Source organism: Centruroides sculpturatus, unplaced genomic scaffold (genome assembly GCF_000671375.1).
Source record: "Centruroides sculpturatus isolate CEXI.00-Female unplaced genomic scaffold, Cexi_2.0 scaffold1196, whole genome shotgun sequence".
Lineage (NCBI taxonomy): Eukaryota > Metazoa > Arthropoda > Arachnida > Scorpiones > Buthidae > Centruroides > Centruroides sculpturatus.
This window is the reverse complement of record NW_019385325.1, coordinates 69,517-91,300: the sequence shown is the minus strand read 5'-3', so window position 1 is coordinate 91,300 and position 21,784 is coordinate 69,517. Positions and strand designations below refer to the sequence as shown.

The following is a 21,784-nucleotide window of genomic DNA, read 5'->3' as shown; positions in this document are numbered from 1 at the left end:
ATGTATTTAATATGTATATCTTTTTCACAAATTTAATAAAAAATAAGAAAAAGAATAAAAGAAATTACCTTTAACGTTTAACCTAAATTGGCGTGTTTTTACTTTGGATCCAGCTTTNTATAATTTAAAAATATATATATTATATTCACCGAATTACTGCAACAATGAAATAGCACATAGATGTGCCATTACGTCATTACTGCGACAGATAGCACATAGCATTTGCCTGCATGGAGTGTAGTAGTGTTTTGCCCCTTTACATCATACTTTTTTCATTAGCAATAGAGTTGTGCCAGTTATGTATCTAACTCCGTTCTGGGGAAAATTTTTGAATTGAAGTAACATGATTTGCAGTACAAATCAGAAGTTCATATATAGTTAATCTAGTTCTCTTTCTCTTATGATTTCCGTTTTGGTTTCAACTTTCATCTATCTAACTCTGTTCTCAAGATTAAGGAAGGACAGAGATGGATGGATGACAGTGGGAATTTATAGGTCTACAATTTTTACCTTCCAGTAACTGAGTGGATAAAACCACTGAACACCGGTAATCAATAGTGGATTCCCAAATGGTCAACAGATTGGCCACGTGGTGCTTTCTGGGTTTTCTTTGTATTAGTAACACTTAAATTGGGGCCAACTTTACTTAAAGTCTTTCTATATGCATCCTTTTGGCAGATAGCTCATGTGATGCATTGCTGTAACCAAATAAACCAAACCAATTCTAATAATTTTTCTATAAATGCAATATTTATGAGGACATATTTAACTACCAGGAAATTGGGAAATTGGTATTCAGTGTTGTATGTATTGTACATTAACTGTACTGTACATTAACATTCATTAACATTAACATACATGCAACAATTTTAAGGCACAAAGCAGAGCTCAGTCTTTTTCTGTGCTGATGTTTATTTTTCCTATTTATTATCATGGCAACATTGCTTTATTCAAAATTTTTTGTAGTTGTAGTCTGTGAAATGTGCACTTTACACACACAATAAGACTCAACATGTGAATAATATGTTGAGTCTTACTGTCAAATCTGCTTTCAGTATGCTTATGCTAAGTGTGCTAAATAAAGGAAACTTAAACATACTGGAGATAAGCAGTATAAGCATACTTAGAATAAGCATACTAAAGCCCAGCAAAAATATCTACATAAAGGAAACTTTTGAAAAGTTTCTTTTATGTAGAGGTTTTTGCTAGGCTTTACTTTTTCAACTTTGTTTCACCAGTTTTTTTATGGGATCACACAAAAGCAATTATTCTCACATTTTTACAAGATTTTTTTATTTAAACAAGCCTTATATCATGTGATCAAAGTTGCTAAGCTTAATGTCTTTCGGCATTAAGCTTAGCAACTTTGATCACATGCAGGGCCATTACAACCTATTCAACACAGATCACATTTCAAATATTAATAGTAGACCCATATTAATTAGTAGTCGTTGACCATCCTCTTTCTTAGGAGGAGAATAAATACTGCTTTTGGTCAAATTAACTTCAACCTCCGTCTGCACCAATCCCTTCTTCCTATTGGACCCACCAGTATGGTGGCATCTGAATAGAAAATTAGAAAAGAATACTAGAAAATTAGAAAAGAATACAATATCTTAAATTTTTGAAGTTGTTATATTTTCAATTGGTGTCTACTTGACCAATGAAATTGTGCCATTTTGTACCATCCAAGTATCATGATAAACATTACAATGGTAGGCTAAAATAATCAAACTCTTTATATGGTTTTCATTATATTTGTTATATCGTAGTATTTGATTTATATAACTACAAAGGTTAACTTACATAAGGGTTTATCACACCAAGAGACCAATCTAACACATTTTTAAAGTTCTTTATTCCTCTACTGTACACAATTTAGATTGGTCACTTGGTGTGAGCAAAACCGTTATGTAAGTAACGTTTGTAGTTATATAAATCAAATATTATAATACAGTAGAAGGGTTAGAAGTACGAAATAATCTAATAATCTATAAGTATATTAAACGACCCAATGGGCATTGGGTCGTTTATATATATAGCCAAATGATCACCTTAAATACTTGGACTATAAATCTGCTATTTTTAATAATTAATTCTAAGTAATTTGCTATTAGAGATATTATTATTTCTAAATTATTTAATAAATTGTTTAAATTATAATTAATTCTTTGAAAATGTTAGTCTGTTTTCTACAAAAAGGACTTATTGGAGTTAAACAAGGGTTCTAAAATACAGACAGGTGTGTTATGTAAAGGAACTCTAATCTATAAAGAGTTTGTGATATTCTAATTATATGGTAGTTTTAATATAATATTTTCATATTTTTAAGCATACACGTATACTATTGTAAATTTGAAATAAAAATATTTAATTTTAGCATTGAAATGTCCCAAAATACAGAATCCAAAGAATGGAATGATTCATTGCACAAATAAAGGATATTGGGGAAGCATCTGTAATTTTGTTTGTGAAGATGGATATGCATTGGTAGGAGAACCAGCAGTATCATGTGATGGAAACAAAAAACTTGTTTATTGGAATTCATCTATTCCAAACTGTGAAAGTAAATATTTTAAATGATTGTAAATAATTTAAATAATTATTGTAAATATTTTGAATAATTGAAAAAATAATTGTATTTTGAATAAGAATTCATACACAAGCTATTCAAATATAATTTGTTCATTATTGAATTTACTCATTTTAATGATTCAGCAGAATAAATTATTATAATGTTAACAAAATTATTAATTTTTTAAAAAGGCATTTTAGAGGAAGTTTTTGGAAATAATTTTTAGTGATTTTATTATACTTGTGAAAAATTCAGTAGTTTGATAAGTTCAGTAGACTTATCAAAAATGTTAATTTTTGATTAATATGAAAGATTAATCACTGTATGATTAATCTTTCATATTAATGGATTTGAATGGATTGAATGGTTAAAAATTGAAAATCAAGTGTACAATTTGTGCCCTTGATTTTCAATTATTTGAAGATAGAGCAGTTTTCCTTGGAACAGTAGAATTTTGTAATATATTTCATTATGTAATTCTTTTATTCTAATTATTCACTCTTAGATATCTCAACATTTATGAGACTGAATAATACTTTTTGCTACCTCACTAGTTTGTTTTGCTTTGCTTTATCTTCTTGTTAATACTCTATATAGTTTCTGTAATTTGTCTGTTTCTTTTCGGGCTTAACTTTTCTTTAGCAATATCTTCCATTTATATGAAGTTATATTGATTAAAAAAAATCATTCAAAGAAAACTATTGATGAAAAGCTCTTCTATGTAATATGAATTTGTGGCTTTGTATTTTACCAGAAATAAATACATGATTTCTTTTTCATTTGATCTTCAAGCTGTTTTGAAAAATTTCAAACTTAATGAAACCAGATTCTTCAGGATGAATTGAAGAATATGATAAACCCACCTTTTTTAAACTAAGTATTTTTGAGTAACATAAAGTTCCTGAAAAATATTTTCTTTACTATGTTATGAATACTTAGTCATATGCTTCATAGAATTGCATCAATACATGCTTATTTATGATTAAATTTTTATATTAGTAATTTGATTTTCTATATAATATAAATTTTTATTGCATTACTTGACAGTTTAGTTAAATAAAGTACCTTTTTTTGATTTGTAATGGTAATTTTTTTAATTATAAATTCAAAAATTACTATATAAAATTAATTAATATTTAGCTCAGGACACTTTGTGAATTGTGAGTCAGATGCCTCGAACAGTATGTCTTGCCTGAATTAATATTTAGCGTTTATTAATTTATTTATTTTCAATAACTTAAATTGTTTTAAAAACAGTTTAATATTTAACAGTTGATTAAAATATCCATAAATGCTTTATTCAAAGAGATTGATTAATTTCTAAACAGCATTTATAAAAAAAAAATCTATTTCAATAGTTTTGGATTTTATCCATTTGTTTTGTTAAATTCAGATTTTTTTATATTTTTACATTTTACAAACTACTGAAATTTGATTTTATGTCAAATAATTTTATATTAATAGAATGAAAAATTGATACAGTTCATCTTTTTTTCTAAACCTATAAAAAATAGTGATTAGTCTAGTTATTGAATTTTTAATTGTATAATATCAATAAATAACAAAATTCAGTTATAAATATGATTGTAAATAGGCAAATATTCAATTTTTTATTGGTTTAGAAAAAAGAATTACTGCCACTTTTTGACTCTATTAATATAAAATTATTTGACACAAATCAAATTTCAATACTTTATAAAATTTACAGCTTACAAAATTGAATTCTAATCTTTAATATCTTCAACTAAAGATATGAATGCTCATTTTTATATTATGATAAATTATATGTTTGATGTAAACAAAGTTGGAACCTGCACATTGTGATGAACATGAACTAACCAAAGGTGACAGCAACATTAAGCAAATTTTATTTCTTCTTGAGAGAAATACAAACAAATATATTTCTTAAGAATACTTTTGCCCAATGCAAGTGGTTTTCTTCAGTACAACTTCAAACAACAAGAACAGAAATGCTTAGAGAATATATGTTTGAGCTTTAATTTTTGAAACATTCTATTTGTGCAATATCCTTATACCAACAAAAACTTGAAGGGAAATGGCATGAACGAGGATCAATGTATAAATATTTGAATAGTAGAGTGTATATTGTGGTGGTATACCAATGTATTTTGTTATATTTTTATATGTATATATGTTTTTCTATTTTTCCTTCTTTCTTTGTTCTGTGTTCCTTTGTCTATACTTCATGGAACTTTCTTCCAAGTGTGGGTGGTGGGTGACCTAGTTAGGGGACAAGGAAAAGAAATAGCCCAGAGGGCAAGTGAGAGACTAGAGGATCACTTTTTTCTTTGGACCTAGAAGAGGGAAGACACGTCTGAGAGAGGTCTCCAGGTTGTTGTTGTTGCTTCGACTGAAAAAAAAAAAAAAAGGTCACAAAAGGTTCAGAAGAAAGAAGTATCATTATTAAGGACATTGGTAGGCTAAAGATCAAAGACATTTATTCATCGATTCTCACATACAATTCGTCCCCAAAGGAAATTCCAAGACGACGTCATCCAACCACCGCCACCTCGATCAACAACTCTGGTACTCGTTCCTTCTTGAAAATATATTTCTGTCTCTCTCATAATCTATCCTTTTTTTTCTTCTTATTAGAATAAGTAAGTTTAAGTTAGAACATAAGTACCTCTTTGTATCGCGAAACTTCTTGTTCGACTGTGGATTGGAACAGGTGTTGTTTTTTTCCCTTTTTGGAAATAAGGAATCAGGAGGTCAGAATCCACAAGAACCTTTCTTGTAGAAGTTTACACAAGAAAAATAAAAGCACATTTTATTTGTTTTACTACCTGTCTCTTTGTGAAAATCAACACTCACCACGTGCTTACGACTACAATATAACATTATAAGGCTTGAAGGCACTCTGTTAACATATGATGGAGATTAAACATGGGTTGATTGATGGAATTGGATATTTGTATATTTATGGTTTTGAGTTGGAAGAGTTTTACTGGACTACTCAGTCTTGGTATTTTTACATTGTCTTATAGGATTTTGCAGTTGCAGCTTTGTTGTGAATCTTCCTCTTCCATGTTCTTTTTATGTTTGGAGAGTTTCCACTTTAGAATATGGACTATGGCACAATATAATGGAAAACTACTTTCATTTATTATAAAAAATCTTGTTTATCTCCTCTAGCACTAGTTTGTTCCATGGATCCCCATCTGTGCTCAAGATTCTTTTTTAGCAATGGCAGATTAGTTATCACCAGACAAATAGTGAGTTATCTTGTCAGGCAGAGTAGAGAATATATTGTAGAATTAATTTTACAATTATCTTTAAAATCTCTTAATTTTACATTAATATCTTGAAACCTCTTGAAAATCTTATGTTGATTTCATTCTAGGAAAGGATGTTAATGGTATTATAAATTAGCTGGATCTTTGCATAACAAGGAAACCACCAGGATTCATATTTAATGTTTACCACAAACTGACATTACCTCTTATGTTATCACCAGTAGCATTTTTTCCATATAAACCCTATCTGTTGGTGGCCATACAACCCTCATAAAAGCTTTTCTTTTCTCTTTCAATGACCAACTTTTGCAACAAGAATTAGAAAGCATTAAACTCTCTGATAACCACTAGGTATAAAAACAGAGTATTGAACAAAGTGTACAGTCTAGTACAATGCACATTCTTTCCTTTTCACACACCATCTGATCAAGAGGTCTCAAATTCTCAAGGTCACTTTCCAGTACCTAGGGGCTACAACATATTCTCTGTTCTGCCAGACAAGATACCTCACAATTTGTCTGGTGATAACTAATTTGCCATCTATAAAAATAATCTTGAGCACAGACTCATGGAACAAACTAGAACTATCAGAGGTATATAAGATTTTTATAATAAATGACAGCAAAGTTTTCCAGTAATTTGTGCCACAGCCCAAATTTTGAAGTGGAAACTCTTCAAACATAAAAAAAAAAACATGGAAAGAGGAAGATTCACAACAAAGCTGGCCTCTCAAAGCTGCCTGGGTAACAACTGTAAAATCCTATGGGACAGTGTAAAAATCCCAAGACTGATTAGTCCAGCAAACCTTTCAACTCAAAACCATGTTATTGAATTTTTAATTGTATAATATCAATAAATAACAAAATTCAGTTATAAATATGATTGTAAATAGGCAAATATTCAATTTTTTATTGGTTTAGAAAAAAGAATTACNAAAAACATGGAAAGAGGAAGATTCACAACAAAGCTGGCCTCTCAAAGCTGCCTGGGTAACAACTCTAAAATCCTATGGGACAGTGTAAAAATCCCAAGACTGATTAGTCCAGCAAACCTTTCAACTCAAAACCATAAATATGAAAAACAAATCATATCAATAACATCGTGTTTAATCTCCATCATGTGTTAACAGAGTGCCTTCAAGCCTTAAAATAATGTGCACATTTTACACTCATTTTTTATATATTGCTTCTTCATTTTAAAGTATTCTTTGCCTACTTGGGTCTTTTTTTAATCCTGACTTATTACAATTATAGTAGGGAAGGAAGACAAAACTTTTAGGTTGTTTTTTCTTTTTATTACTCCCAAATGTATTTCAAACATTTTTCATTCCTTTTAAGTGGGTACAAAGGTAAATTTTTTTGGCATAATATATAAAAGCTAAAATATATAAAACAACTTTTATAACATGAAAAATACAATATTTAAATAACAATAATCATAAAAACTTTTTAACATATATTATACAAACATACTAGCCATATCCCGTAATACTAACAGAATGGTTTTCCATGGTATTATTGTTAAAGCTAAATTAATATGTAAATTTAACTTATTTACAAATAATTATAATCAATTTTCATATTTGATCTTATAGAAAATTTTCTTACATTTTACTGTTTTTTATCACAATATTCTTATATTGTGATAAAAAACAAAACAGTAAAATGTAAAATGTTTAACCATCAAGTTAAACAAATTTCTCCAAGGCATGGAATTAATTTTTTTTTATTCTTCAAAGGATTAAAAAAAACCTAATAAAGGTTAAGAAATATACTAACTTAAAAGTTTAAAATAATTTAAAGATTTTAATCATGAACCTACCACTCTTTAAAAGGTTTTTGTGAAAAATGTACCACTATTATCAGTACAATTTTTACAAAATTTTTCAATTGAGATTGAATGACAAATTCCACCTTCTGTTACACAAAACTTTTCAATGATTCATATATAATTTTTCCTTGATTATTGTTTATAATATTATTAAGATTACTTACTATTTTAATGTATTCCAATAACTGATGTTTAAATAAATTATATTCTTTCTTAAGAATTTTAACTGTATTCAATTTAATTTCAAGTAATGTCTTGCTACTACTAAGTGCACATAATTTGTTTGGATAGATTTAATATATTCACTGATTATGGCTTTTAATTTTCTTTTAGTTTAATTAATTAAAGTAAAAGTAAATTAATTAAGCATAAGAAGCTAACTTTACAAACATTGCTCCTTGTTTGTGTCACTTTTTTCCTATTATTAATTAACGTAACGATATTACACAAATAGAATGTTTTGAAGATTAAATTTTAAAGATATATTCTCTGAATGTATCTGTTCTTGTTATTTGAAGTTATAACTGAAGAAGCCCACTTTTATTGGGCAAAAGTATTCATAAGAAGTATATTTGTTTGTATTTTTCTGAACAAAAAGAAATAAAATTTGTTTAATATTTCACAACTTTTGATTAGTTTATATATGTTTGATTTCTACAGCAAATAGTAATCTCCAAGTTTTATTAAACAGCAACAACACCAATTCCTGCTTTGTTGAAACAAAAAAAAAAAAAAAAAAAAAGTTTTAAATAGTCCCAAGCACTTTCAAGATTCCTCAATGCATCTTTGGGAGTTCTTACAAATATCAATTGCTATGTATCATTTGACTGCACTTCCTGCCAATTTATTGCATGTCATCATAAAGTTTTTAAACATTAGCATTATTCATTTAACTTTCATTCCTCCTTCTTTAATAACTTTCTTTAATAACTTCTTTAATAACTTTTCAACTCTCAAACTTTTTTAAAATTTCTTCTCTTTTACTAGCTACTAACATATAACCTCCAAATTGTTTGCATTCTTATCATTAGTTATTTTTTCTTTTGTGTTTTTTCAAAATACATTTCTTTTCTGTGGATGTTACTCCTCACCTCTTACTTTAATGTTTTGACTTCCAGACAACCCATATGTCTTTCCTCAGAGAAGAGACTGAGGTAAATAACAAGAAGAAAATAATAATTATGTATTATGTAGAGGATTAGGATGAAACTTTTACCTTTGAAATTTTACTTTACCAACCTTTGAAAAAAAATGATAAGGAAAAGGAAATGCTGTTGCATTTCTTTTATAAACAATCTAAAGGCACTAAAGCCCCCCTTTGAGCAGTGTTTTTAATTTTTCTGGCTGAAACTCACTGTATTAAAACAATAACGTTTGTATCAAATATTATTATACTAACACAAAATGACTTCCAACAACTTAACACTTCGTTGAGCAAACACGGTCAGTCACCACCTGAAGCAGACCTCGGTGGAGGTCGAAAGCATTTGTGGAGGTAGTTAAAGACATAACACTTGTACAAAAAGGTTTTTCGTGGATTGTTATTATTATACTATATTTAATATATAGCATTGACAAAAAAATCCAAAATAAGCAGTAATAAAATGAAAATAGAGAAGATTTTATTTAATATGATTGATGGGCTTGAAATATTGTGATGGTAGGAAATTTGAATTATATTTTTAGTGAGTATATTTAAATTTTAGTAATTACTACATCTTTTAATAAAGGAATAAATATAACATATATATACTGATATAAATAAAAGATAAATCTTATTAAAATAAATTGATAAATACAATTAAATTTCAAAATTATAAAATATAATGCAAATAAAACATTAAATTATATGAATTCTTTGAAATTCATGAAAATTACCAAGTGAAATATTTTACTACAAATCTACACTTTTTATAGTCACTGTAACAACCAGTAATTTATCTATTTCTGCATTTATGTTACAGTATGACACTACCATTGTTATACTTTACACACAAAGCCCCTTTTTATATCCTTGCAAAGGACTTGATATAAAAAGGGGCTACATGTGTGTGTCAAGTATTGTAATGGTAGTGTCATACTATAAATTTCTTTTGTTTTTTGGTTGTAGTGACCCATTATGTGACTCGCAGATGCTGTTTGGAAAACATTACTTTAGAGGATGTTATTGGAAAAATGCTATACAGGATTCATAAGGCATACTTTAAACATGAGATTAAAAGAACACAAAGAAGGCTGTGCAAGAGAGATGATGAACATGACAGTAATGTAAGATTTCTGACAGGGGGATAAGATTTCTGAAGGAAGGGGGAGGTTAATCCTTCTTATCAAGATGAACAAGGGATGTGAGTGTAATGTGGGTGTGGTTGTAGACACTAAGATAGGTCACTTTTACATAGCAAGCCATTTATTTGGAAGATAATGCTTACATAATTCTGGTTAAGAACTTCTTCTCTAGGACGGAAACAAAATTTTTAAGTTCAGTCCATAATTTCATTGGTTATCCAATGGCAATCTGTCAGAGTTTTAACAATGATCAAATATCCTGGGGCAGATTGGCTGGAAGTTGGACACAATTTGTGGAGCAAAGATGAAGTGATGAAGATAAAGTCCAAGACAAGAGGAAAACTGTCATAGAGGACAAACAGGTTGAGCGAGGGAGAAGCAACCATGGTTTGTCCTTGAATTTTGGGGTTTTTAAAGGATTTATGTCTGAAATTTTTAATTTGATTGGCTCTGATTTTCTTTCTCCACCTTCCAATTGGTCCCATTCTTGTTTGCAGGTGAAATCAGATCAGATCAGGTGCAGGAAAGATTGCTCTCCATTAATCAATTTGACACCTTCATTCATCTTTGTCTGCAAGTGTTGATCAAACTTTGAAACTTTCTCTTGTATCTCATGCGATAATATTTTATTTTCTGACACCTAAGAATTTTTTAATATTTTTATTAATTGCAATGTGATAGTTTTTCTTTCAAAGGAATGCTATATTTAATTGTTTATTTCCAAATTTTGTCATGTCTATGAGCTTCAGAGTCAAAGCTTGATTTTCCTGATTGACATTCTAAATATTCCAACCTGTTAGTTTGTGTCAACCTGTGACCTCATGCAGTCAACTGTATTGTTTCTTTCATACCTTTGCGACAGATCTATTTTTATGCATTTTTTTGTAACAAAATATTTTCTTAGATAAATTGAATTTTAATGAGGGATTTAGACTGCCTGAGACCTCACATGAATGGAGGAGGCCCTGGGGATTGTCTGAGAGAGAGTGAAGATGTTGGAAGAAAATAAGAGAAGTTGAGAATATAACATCTACAGAAAAGATAGTGATTTTGAAGAAAAATATGGAAGAGAAAGCAGTTAACAGTAGGGATTGAACAATTTGGCAGCATGAAATGGCAAATAAAAGAGAAGAAACTTTGAAAGGTTCAAGAGTAAAAAAGTAAGTCATTAAAATGGAAGGAATCAGTTAGAGGAGTATTGCTGATGTTGACAAATTTAATGATCATATGCTGATTGCATCTTATCAAAAGGCATTTGAAGTGCATTTGAAGAGTTCATTTAGATGATGTAGCAATCAACATTTGAAAGGAACTTCTGTAGATGAGCTTAGGAAGCTTGAAAGTGTTTGAGACTATTTAAAACTTTTTTGTATGTTCCAATAAAGGGAGATTTAGTTTAGTGTTATTGTTGATTTCTATAGTTTTTAAAAACTTTAATCATCCTAAATAATCTTAAAACATCTTTTTTATGAACATATAAATATATTTAAAATAATCTATATTTATATTTTGTTATAATTTTCTATGTTAGAATAACATATATTTGATTAAGTTTCAGCTTTAAGCTGTCCACCAATACAGACTCCAAAAAATGGATATGTTGATTGTACAAATTATATACATCAGGGAAGTATTTGTACCTTTACCTGTGATGAAGGGTATATTTTAGTTGGAGAAACATCAACATCATGTAGAGGGGATAAGACATTTGTCACCTGGACTTCATCATTACCAACTTGTGAAAGTAAGTATATACAACTATTTAAACTTTTAAATAATTTGTTTTTGAAAATAATTGATTGATATACAGTGGGTGATCGGTTAACGAACAGATTGGATAACGAACAAATCGGATAATGAACACTTTTGCGAAGGATTTTTATGTTCGGATAACGAACACCCCACAGAACAAACACAAGAAGAAGCGATGTAAAATAATGAATACCGATTGGTCTTCCCTTATCTTTGGGCAACAATTCAAAACTTTTCAGAGTGCGGGAGACGTTGACATCGATGCTCAACCTGGTATATACTGATCGGATAGTATTCCTCCGAACTTTGAAATTCTCCCTTGTAATTTCAGCCTTTTATTTTTCTGACGAAACAATTCTTTTATGTATTTGCGAGACTGTCAGGTAGGCGCTTGTTAAGTTTTGCATCTGTTTTTCTTTTCAAAAGGTGAGAGTATAATAGCAAAGGTAGAGAGTGGGCAGAAGATGCCTAATGTTGCTGGGCAGTATGGCGTGAACAGGTCTACAGTAGGCCGCAGTTCAATTTTATTTAAGAAAAATACTGTATAATCAAGAAGACTCAAGCAGCTAAAGGAGTAACAAAAATCACATCTGAGAAATAAAGAACATCGAAGAGTTCATAATGGAACCTGAAATGGATCTGACAACAGAAGAACGCCAAGAACTCTTGAATGAAGAACACCAAGAAACTCGGCGAGATATGTTTTCTTCTGAAAAAGAGGATTAATGCTGATATCTGTTAAAGATCCTTTGAAGAAGTGGGATGATGTCAGAACAACGGTCTTAGAATGGCATCCAAACCAGGTTGAGGCTTGGGGATTTCTACAATTGCAATGCTATTAATTACTTACGAAAAATCCTGAAGAAGAGAGAAAAGCAATCAAAATTAGACAGATTCTTTAACCCTTTCAAACGGAAAAAACATGACTAATAAAAACGCAAGACTGTGTATGTATGTATTTTTATTATTACATATAAATAAACGTAGTAAGAAAGTATATATTTTTGATTTTCGGGGGTCTCCAGAACGAATTAATTAAATTCCCGTTAAAACCTATGGTAAATCGATAATCGGTTAACAAACAATTCGGATAGTGAACAAAGTCTTGGAATGGATTATGTTCGTTAACCGATCACCCATTGTATATATGTCAAGCAATTATTTTCAAAAACAAATATATATATATACTATATCCATGGTTTTGATTTATATATATATATATATGCACAGTAGTAACTCAAAATAAATCAATATTAATCATATACTTCTTAGTCCTATGTCCTTGCATGGTGATATTACGAATTGATGGCTTTAATTGTATCTTTCCACTGCTCACATCTTTTCACCTGTGCCATTTGGATGGCTTCATACATTGTATGCCCTGTAATCATCAATACTTGGTCTGCCCACCTAATCCAACATCTGCCTCTATGGTATTTGCCATTGATCTTTCCTTCTAGAATTTGCTTCTCAAATCCATTTTTGTCTGGAAATATGTCCCAAGAAGTGAAGGTAGGATTGGTATATTTTAGTGGTAAGGCGTGTTGTGATTTTCAGTTGATTTAGGATGGAGCAATTTGTTCAGTGCTCCATCCAAGAGATTCTCAGCATTCTTCTATATGTCCATATTTTAAAGGAATCACATTTCTTCTGAGAAGTGGCATTTATGGTCCAGGTTTCTGAGGCATAAGTGGCAATTGGAAAAATAAGTGTTCTTATGAGCTTTAGTTTGTTAAAAATAATGATTGCAGAATCTTTCCAAATTCTAAATAATTTAGAGGTTGCATTGTGAGCAAAGCAAATTCTGTGTTTAATTTCATTATTGCATTCTCCTTTATTTATAAGAAGTGATCCAAGGTAAACAGATTTATTCACCACCTTATAGCCTGCAATTTCCTTAGTCTGTGTCAAAGAACAATCAATTATCATAACTTTCGTTTTACTTCCATTAATCAGCAATCCATATTCCCTGCTCTCAGTTTCAAGACTTTTCGTAATATATTCAAGTTCTGATTCACTGGATGCTATAATAAATGTATCATCAATGTATCTCAGGTTGTTAACTTTATGGCCCCTGATGGAAATGCCTCCATCCCAGTTATCTAATACCCTTCTCATGATTATTTCAGAATAAGCATAAAAGAGTAAAGAGGAAAGAATACATCCTATTCAAAACTATGTTTAATACATTTACATCTGAAGCTGGTGTCTTACACCAGCTTCAGATGTAAATTAAGACACCAGCTTCAGATGTAAATGTATTAGACATAGTTTTGTTAACTCTTATTCTTGCAGAGTTGTTCTCATATAAATTTCTGATCATCGAAATAAGATGTCTTGGGACTCCTAAGTTCTGGAGAGCGGGCCACAATTTGTGCCATTTTACACAATCAAAGGCTTTGGTATAGTCTATGAAACAAAGGTAAGCTTTGACATTAAATTCATAGGCTTTTCCAATTATTTGTCGAGCGTTCATGATTTGTTCATGAGTTCCTTTACTAGGGATAAATCCCGACTGTTCTTCTGCTATTTTAGGTAATAGGAAAGATTTCAAATGGTTATTAAATATTTGTAGCATTATTTTACTGGCATGGTTAATTAGGCTGATAGTTCTCTAGTTACTACAATCTGTTGGTGCACCTTTTTTATAAATTGGAATAAATATTGATTTACACCATTCCTCTGGCCATTTCTCAGATTTCCAAATTAAGGAGCAGATTTTATGAATATATCAACACCCACTTCTCCCATTGCTTTTAAAATTTTAGACTCCTCTGATTTAAGAATAGATAGTTCAACTTTCCTGTCCATCCATTCTGAAGTTGATTATTATCATTTGTTTGTCCAGTGTCTTTATAAAGTTTCTTACAATACTTCCTCCAGACATCCGCAATCCCTTCTGCATCAGTTATGATTTCATTTTCATCATTTTTAATTAATTGTGTGCATGGTTTGAACTCTCTTGCTAGATATCTAACTTTATCATATAGTTCACAAGTCTGATTATTTGATGGACTTCAATTTCATTGCATATACTTTCAATATAATCATTTTTGTCTTTCTTACAAGCCTTTTTGATTTTTTTTTGTCTAGCTCTTTCTTCTTTTCATCTGTAACGATTGCTGAAGTTAATAATTTTTCCTTTCATCTATTAATTTAAGGGTGCTATTTGTCATCCAATGTTTCTTTTTCTGTGGCATATGTTGTATGGTGCATTGTTACTCAGTTAAAATCCAACTTTTTGTTTGTGTCCATAAATCATCTGGGTTGTTTGTAAAGGATTGGAGGGTCTAAATTTCGGAGAGTCTGTTGTAAGATTGAACTAGCTGGAATCTCAAGTCTTGGGTTGATCTTTGATATTTTTGTTATATGGAGTTTTAATGTTACTTCTGCTTTTAGTAGTTTATGATCAAAGTTACAGAATGCTTCAGGTCTTGCTCTGACATTATTTACTGATGATCTCCATCTTGTTCTTATTAACACGTAATCAATTTGGTTTTTATATTCACCTGTTGGGAAGGTCCAAATAGAAAGATGCCGATAATGGTGTTTGAACATGGTGTTATTGAAAAACTGTTATTGATTGCAAACTGAAGGAGTCTATTTCCTCTCTCATTTCTGGTGCCCAGTCCATATTGTCCTATAATGCACCGTAGATTATCATCATTTTTTGTATTGCCTATCTTTGCATTAACATCTCCCATTATTATCAATATGTCCTTCTGTGGTATTTTTGTGATGATATTTTCAATTTGTGTGTACACTATGTTCACTTCAACATCTGAAGCAGCCGAAGTGGGCATATAAATCTGAATAATATGAAGTTTAACTGGCCTGGAAGATATTGTAATGTGGTATTCTGTGCGACTTGAATAACGACGATGTAATATAAAGAACAAGACTTTATTTTCAAGCAGACACAAGATACATAAATATACAGGTTCCAACTCTATTGCGTCTTCCTCTCGTGAGTACAGAGACAAACTATGGCAACTGTTGCACCAAAAATGAACCTGTTCAATCACTACATGGACTCGCATATACAATATTCACATCACGTAATTACATAATCTTCAATCACACTTAACAACTAACTTAATCCTATATCCTTAACCTACTTAATATTAAGATAGAAAAAGATTAGCGAATAGGAAGATCTTAGGAAAGAATGAGTTTTTAAGAGAGGAGGAATCCGTTGCTCCATGTGTTTCTTGATGACAATGAAAGGGTCCAATGTTGAGATTTTAAGATAACCCACTTTTTGTTTTGATACTAAAAATTTTCCCTTATTTTGGCTCTCTCATGGCCCACCATTGTTCCGACATACCAACTGTATGTACCAACAATCACGCTCCTTTCTTACAACTTGGAGCTCACCAATCGCATGTCTTTACTCTTAGATGTCTCGGCCAGAAAAGTCTCTACTATCGGGACTTGTCCCGAGGGTCTCGTCTTCTCTATTGTTTCATTCCCCACACCTGCAGAAGTTGGGGTGATGTGGATGGAATGTTCTCAAAGCCGGTTATTCCATCTGAGGGGAAAGTGTTAGATAAAGTATTAGAAAGGAAAGATCAGAAAAAAGAAAGAAACAAAGAACAAAGGAAAGAAATAAAAATATACTTATATTATTACATAATATATACATTAGTATGGTGTACAGCCACAGTAATTTTGATTATGTGGTCGTTGATAGGTTCATAGCCTTCAACAAATTTTGTTAAGTATTTGTCAATAACAAAGGCCACTCCATTACATCCATTTTTGGTCATACCTGAAACATATATTGTGTGGTCAATTGTATCAAACTGACCATTCTCTCTCCAATGTGTTTTGGAGATGCCACAAATCATTATATTCTCTTGATTAAGTTCTCTTTCTACTATGTAGAGCTTTTCATCCTCTTACATTCCAAGTACCTAAGGATAAATTTCTCCTTTAGATGTAATTTTAAATTTCTTCCAGATGCATATTTTGCCTGTGGTGCCTGGTTGCTTACATCCATATGCCCAGTAGTCCATTTCACACCAAATGACCCGGAATCTGTTTGGTGCCGGTTGCTGACCATGCATATCATCGATACCATCATTGCTCATCATTATCATAATATTCTCATGGGAAAATAATCAGGTGATTTTCCCATTGCCTGCCTGCCTGATCTGTTGCTCATATACACATACAATAAAAGAGATTCTGCAAATTTAACATTAAGTCCATCATATTCAAAATAAAATATTGCTTACTGGCCACATCAGAAATGCTGAAAGTTTCCTTTTTTAATATTTGAAGTAATTAAAAAAATGTTTAAACTTACAATTTATTTTGTATTATTTAATTTTTTTTAAATTTATGTAATAAATAATCTTAATAGAAGACATATAAGATATATTGTAAAATATTACATTTCAGGATTAAAATGTCCATCAATACAGATTCCAGGTACTGATGTTCATAAATCCTTGCACAGAGGCTCNTTCATTTGTGATGAAGGATATGCATTGATTGGAAAATCATCTGTATCATGTGAAGGAAGTAAACACACTAGCTGGAGTGCCTCTATTCCAACATGTGAAAGTAAAATTTAATTAAATATTATTAAATAAAATAAATTATATAATATTATTTATTTATAATATGTATTATATATAATTATTAAATATAAATATAATAATAATAACAATAACAACAAGAGTACATGATTTATGAGGTAGGATCAAAAATGAACTGAAGTTTTGGACTTTTATATTGCATGCAATTGTAAGAAACAAGGAGTGTAACTTATATTTCTTGTCTCTAGTAGTGTGGTAAGATGAATTTTATAGCAGTATCAGAGAATGTACATGAATAAGAAATGATGCATTTTGAGCAGTGAGCAAATAGTAAATTTTGTGTGAAACTTTGTAAAATCTTCACAGAAACTTTCAATATTTCTATAAAGTATATGGCAAGCAAAGTATGCTAAGAACACTGGTTTATGAGTGGTATAAGATAGTCAGGAATTGATGAAGATTATCCCATTACGAAAGATTTGCTACTGTGAGGAATGATGAAATGATCAAAAGAGCAAGAAAGAGATCAGAAAGGTTGCAGGCAAACTATCAAAAATCTGGTGAATATTTTGGGATCTCATATTGTTCAGTGTAATCAAATAAATCACATTACTGACACCGATAACCAGCAAAATGAAAAATTTTTTACCATAACTAATGTTTTATTTCATATATAATGGAAATTGTTAGGTAGAACATAAATGATAAAATTAAAATCTTAAAGCAGAACATTTTTAAATTACAGACTGAATACACGTAGAGTTGTACAAGTCAGATACAAAGTATTGCTGCAGGGAATTAGGTCAGCTCAAATAGTGTTCTTCAGGTTGATGAAACAGACTGTTTCCTTGAAGTTAACTGCTATCCCTCTCCTGAAAGCTTTGTAGATTTCTACTTTTTCTAGGTGTTTCAGTTGAAGCAGCCATGTCACATGATTTAGGAGTCATGTCTTGTTAAAGTCCATTTTCACATTGTTATGTAACACACAAGCTGTGAGTTCTATGCTGGAGAGGTGTTTTCTGAGTACTGATGTTCCTAAATCCTTGCACAGAGGCTCCAATGGTGGCATCAATATATTCATATAAACTCTGTAGGCTTTGGTCCTAAATTGGAATACTATAAACTCCTGTTAGGTTTTTCTCTCATTGGAAGAAGTTCATTTCTAAGGAGTGAGAAAATTATAGGGTTTCTTCTAGAAGCAATTCTATGTTTACTATTTACTGATCTATATTCTTATAGATGGAACAGAAGTTACTACAATTTATCATTGGGTTGTGCATCAAGCAAAATGTGTTTGTTTTGCTGGTTATTGATGTCATTCATGTGATTTATTCATTGTATTAAGCCAATATTTTGACAATTTATAATCAGTGGTGTATTCAATACTCGGCAACAATTTGAATGTGCTTTGCAGTGCCAGCATTTTTTTATTCCAAGGGATTTAAAAAATTAACATTACATGATTGTTCTGTAGTGAGCAGAGAGTTAATAAACAAAGTCAACCAGAATCCCCATTTAATAAACAGAGTTATTCACTAATAACTAAATGTGGTGTTTCCTTTGACTATGAGATTTTGATGTAGAAATCAACTAAAGTAAAATTTTAAGGCTGGTAAATCAAAAATTAATGTGACAATAGTGATATTTTTGATTTCTATGATTTGGTCATCACAAATTCATTATTGAGATCAGACTATGAATAAAAAAAGTATGCTGAAATTCTTGACTGTCTGCATGAAGATGTATGACTGAAATAATGCAATTTATGGAAGGGAAACAGTTGGGTCTTTACCATGACAATGTCCCTGCTTATCGGTTGTTTCTTGTCAATGAATATCTGAATAAGAAAGACATAACAGTGCTTTCATATCTTCCTTACTCCCTTGATCTTGTCCCTGCAGATTTTTTATGTTTCCTAGAATGAAAGAGAAGTTGAAGAGTTTCAGATTTCAATCAATGGTAGAGTGGAAGCCATAATGCCAAAAATCCTTAAACATTATAAAAAAAAATGACTTCTGAGACTGCTTCAACAAATGGCATGGACATTTGTAGAAGTATATAGATGAAAAAGGAGCTTATTTTGAAGATGGTGTAGTATAAAAGTTTCTACATGTTGTGTAATGAAATATGTGTTTAAAGTTTTATTCATTTTTGATCTTACCTATTATATGTATACATGTTAATTATATTACATATTCTTGTTTCTTTTTAAAATAATTTTATATATGTTATGGACCAAGTGATTAACAGGTCATTATTCATAATGTTCAGCCACCATTATGAATAATGACTTAAATGACCATGCCACCTGATAAATATTGATTAATTTATTAAGTTGACCAGACATTATGCGTAAAGCCACATTCCCTTTTGGTACAATCTCCACAAAACTATTGGTATAAAGCAATAAAAGTACATAACACCTACAAACCAATATGAATTATATTTAATTAAATGAAAAACAAACATTTTCCTCTGTTTTTAATGGTCATTATCAGGTTTACACTATGTAGAACTAATAAAATGCATGTTTTTTAAAAAGAACAAAAATTTAAGAATTTTGAATGTTGTGAAATATGCACATGTCCAATGTTGCATTTTAACAAGCTTCTTCTAACTGGATAACAATTTTAAAAAATACACAGTCTATACGAAATATAAAATCCCAAACTTAATTTAAGATCTATTATAAGTCAAAGCATGCTCTCCATGTGATTTCTAATGAGTCCATTTCTTTAAAATTAATCATCGTCCCTGTTTTAAATGCTTTGAATATTTTTAATCTTTCAAGATACTTCAGTTTGGCCTGGTCATTACTGTGTTAGAGTAACCAGGTGTCCTCAAATTTAACTTGCACATCATTATCAACAGCAAATGAAGCTAATGTGGTAGTGGAAAGACCATTCTGAATTGTGTATTTACGTTCCTTGATCCTCATTTTTAGACCATGAGCAGTAGCTCCAATATATTTACATGAACGGTTCACTATGATTGTGAACAGGGATAGTATAGATGCGAGGTTTGCCGATTGGGGGGAAAGTGTTGTGACAGTCGAGCGGTCAGCACTGTCGTGTGGGAGTGAAAAAAACTTACTGAGACGGGTTCTCCATCGTATACCGTTTAATAAATATAAAAATTTTTCTTACAACAAATCCTTAAAACGGCGTAACACCTATCCAAAGTTCAGCAACAAGTTCGTAACACTAAAAGTTCAACTGTTCTGACGATAGTTTTTCTTCCGGCGATGGTGGCGTGAAGATGTCGGCTCTGGGCTGCACAACCTTATTTGGACCGAGATCTTTTATCTACCAGGTGGACTTTAGCGATCTTGATGGCACGAGAGGGTGAAGACAAGTCCTCCGAATATCCGATAAGTTCTCGTGGGAGAATGTTCAGATGACAAGAATCCTGGAGAGGAGCACTGCGAACCAAAGGCCAAGAACTACGAACCAAGAACGTCACATCCTTTTTTTGCGCGGTTTTTATAAGTTTTTCTGAGTCCCAGATCGAACATTCCGATAGGTCGATGTTGACTTTCCCCCGTTCTCCAATTGGTCCCCCTCCTCGTTACGAATCGTAACGGGATCGGAGCCCAGATCGCGGGGTGAGTCATCTCCGATTGACAATTTGATTCCTATCGAAGACGTTCGATCTAAGTACTCAAATTCATCTATTGTTTCTTTCTGAGAAATTCGTTTTTTCTCAGAAATTTCTACAGATATGACTATATATGGACATAATATATCCACCTTGTGTTAGACGGTTTCTTTTTACAATATATATATTATTATAATTAAAAAAAAACACTTTTTTTTTAATACGAAATTAAAACATTATCTTGCACGAATTTCGACCTACTTCCGGAGCCTCACATAGACTCCCAGAATGCAATTTCTCTCCAGTTGGTTCTTATCATTTCTAATACTAGAAAAAACAGTAAGAGATCTGTAAGCAATCCTGTTACTCATAAAGTGGGATATTTCCTTGTAGATAATGGCAGGGACCTTATTATAAGTAACAAGTGAAAAGGACCTGTCTTCTGATTGTAATGGTTCTGTTGGATGTTCTTGGCATATATTAGGTTGTTTGGAAAGTAAGTTCGTTTTTTTTACCACTAGACAGATTAGTTGTATTTTTCCCGCAATTTTCATTCTAAACCATATTATCATTATATATTTTCACAGCTAGCATTTTAAGGCTTATTTGTAAAAAGTTTTGTATGATTCTGTGCAATTGTTTATTTTTTGTGTCCCATCAAATATGGAAGATTGAAAGCATCATTTTCAGCATATTTTGCTTTTTTATTACCAAAAAATCAAAATGCTGTTCAAGCGAGAAAAAAATTGTGGTACATGTATGGAGATGATTTGTTGAGAGAAAGACAGTGCCAAAACTGGTTTACAAAATTTTGTTCTGGCAATTTCAATATTGAAGATGCACCACGTTCTGGATGGCCAGTTGAAGCCAATGAAAACAAAATAAAGGTACTGATTGAAGCAAACTGCCGAATAACAACACATGAAATCACTAAGAGATTA

At 30.9% G+C, this 21,784-nt stretch overlaps 1 protein-coding gene across 1 annotated transcript in view; it reads left to right on the top strand.

Annotated features, from left to right (window-relative positions):
* The window catches only part of LOC111637666 (sushi, von Willebrand factor type A, EGF and pentraxin domain-containing protein 1-like), a 127,866-nt gene that overhangs the window by 53,891 nt on the left and 52,191 nt on the right, over positions 1–21,784 (top strand). Inside the window, exons 8-9 of the mRNA XM_023383217.1 lie at positions 2,381–2,566; positions 11,501–11,692. Coding sequence (XP_023238985.1) covers positions 2,381–2,566; positions 11,501–11,692 — 378 coding nt within the window. The remainder of the gene's footprint in view (positions 1–2,380; positions 2,567–11,500; positions 11,693–21,784) is intronic.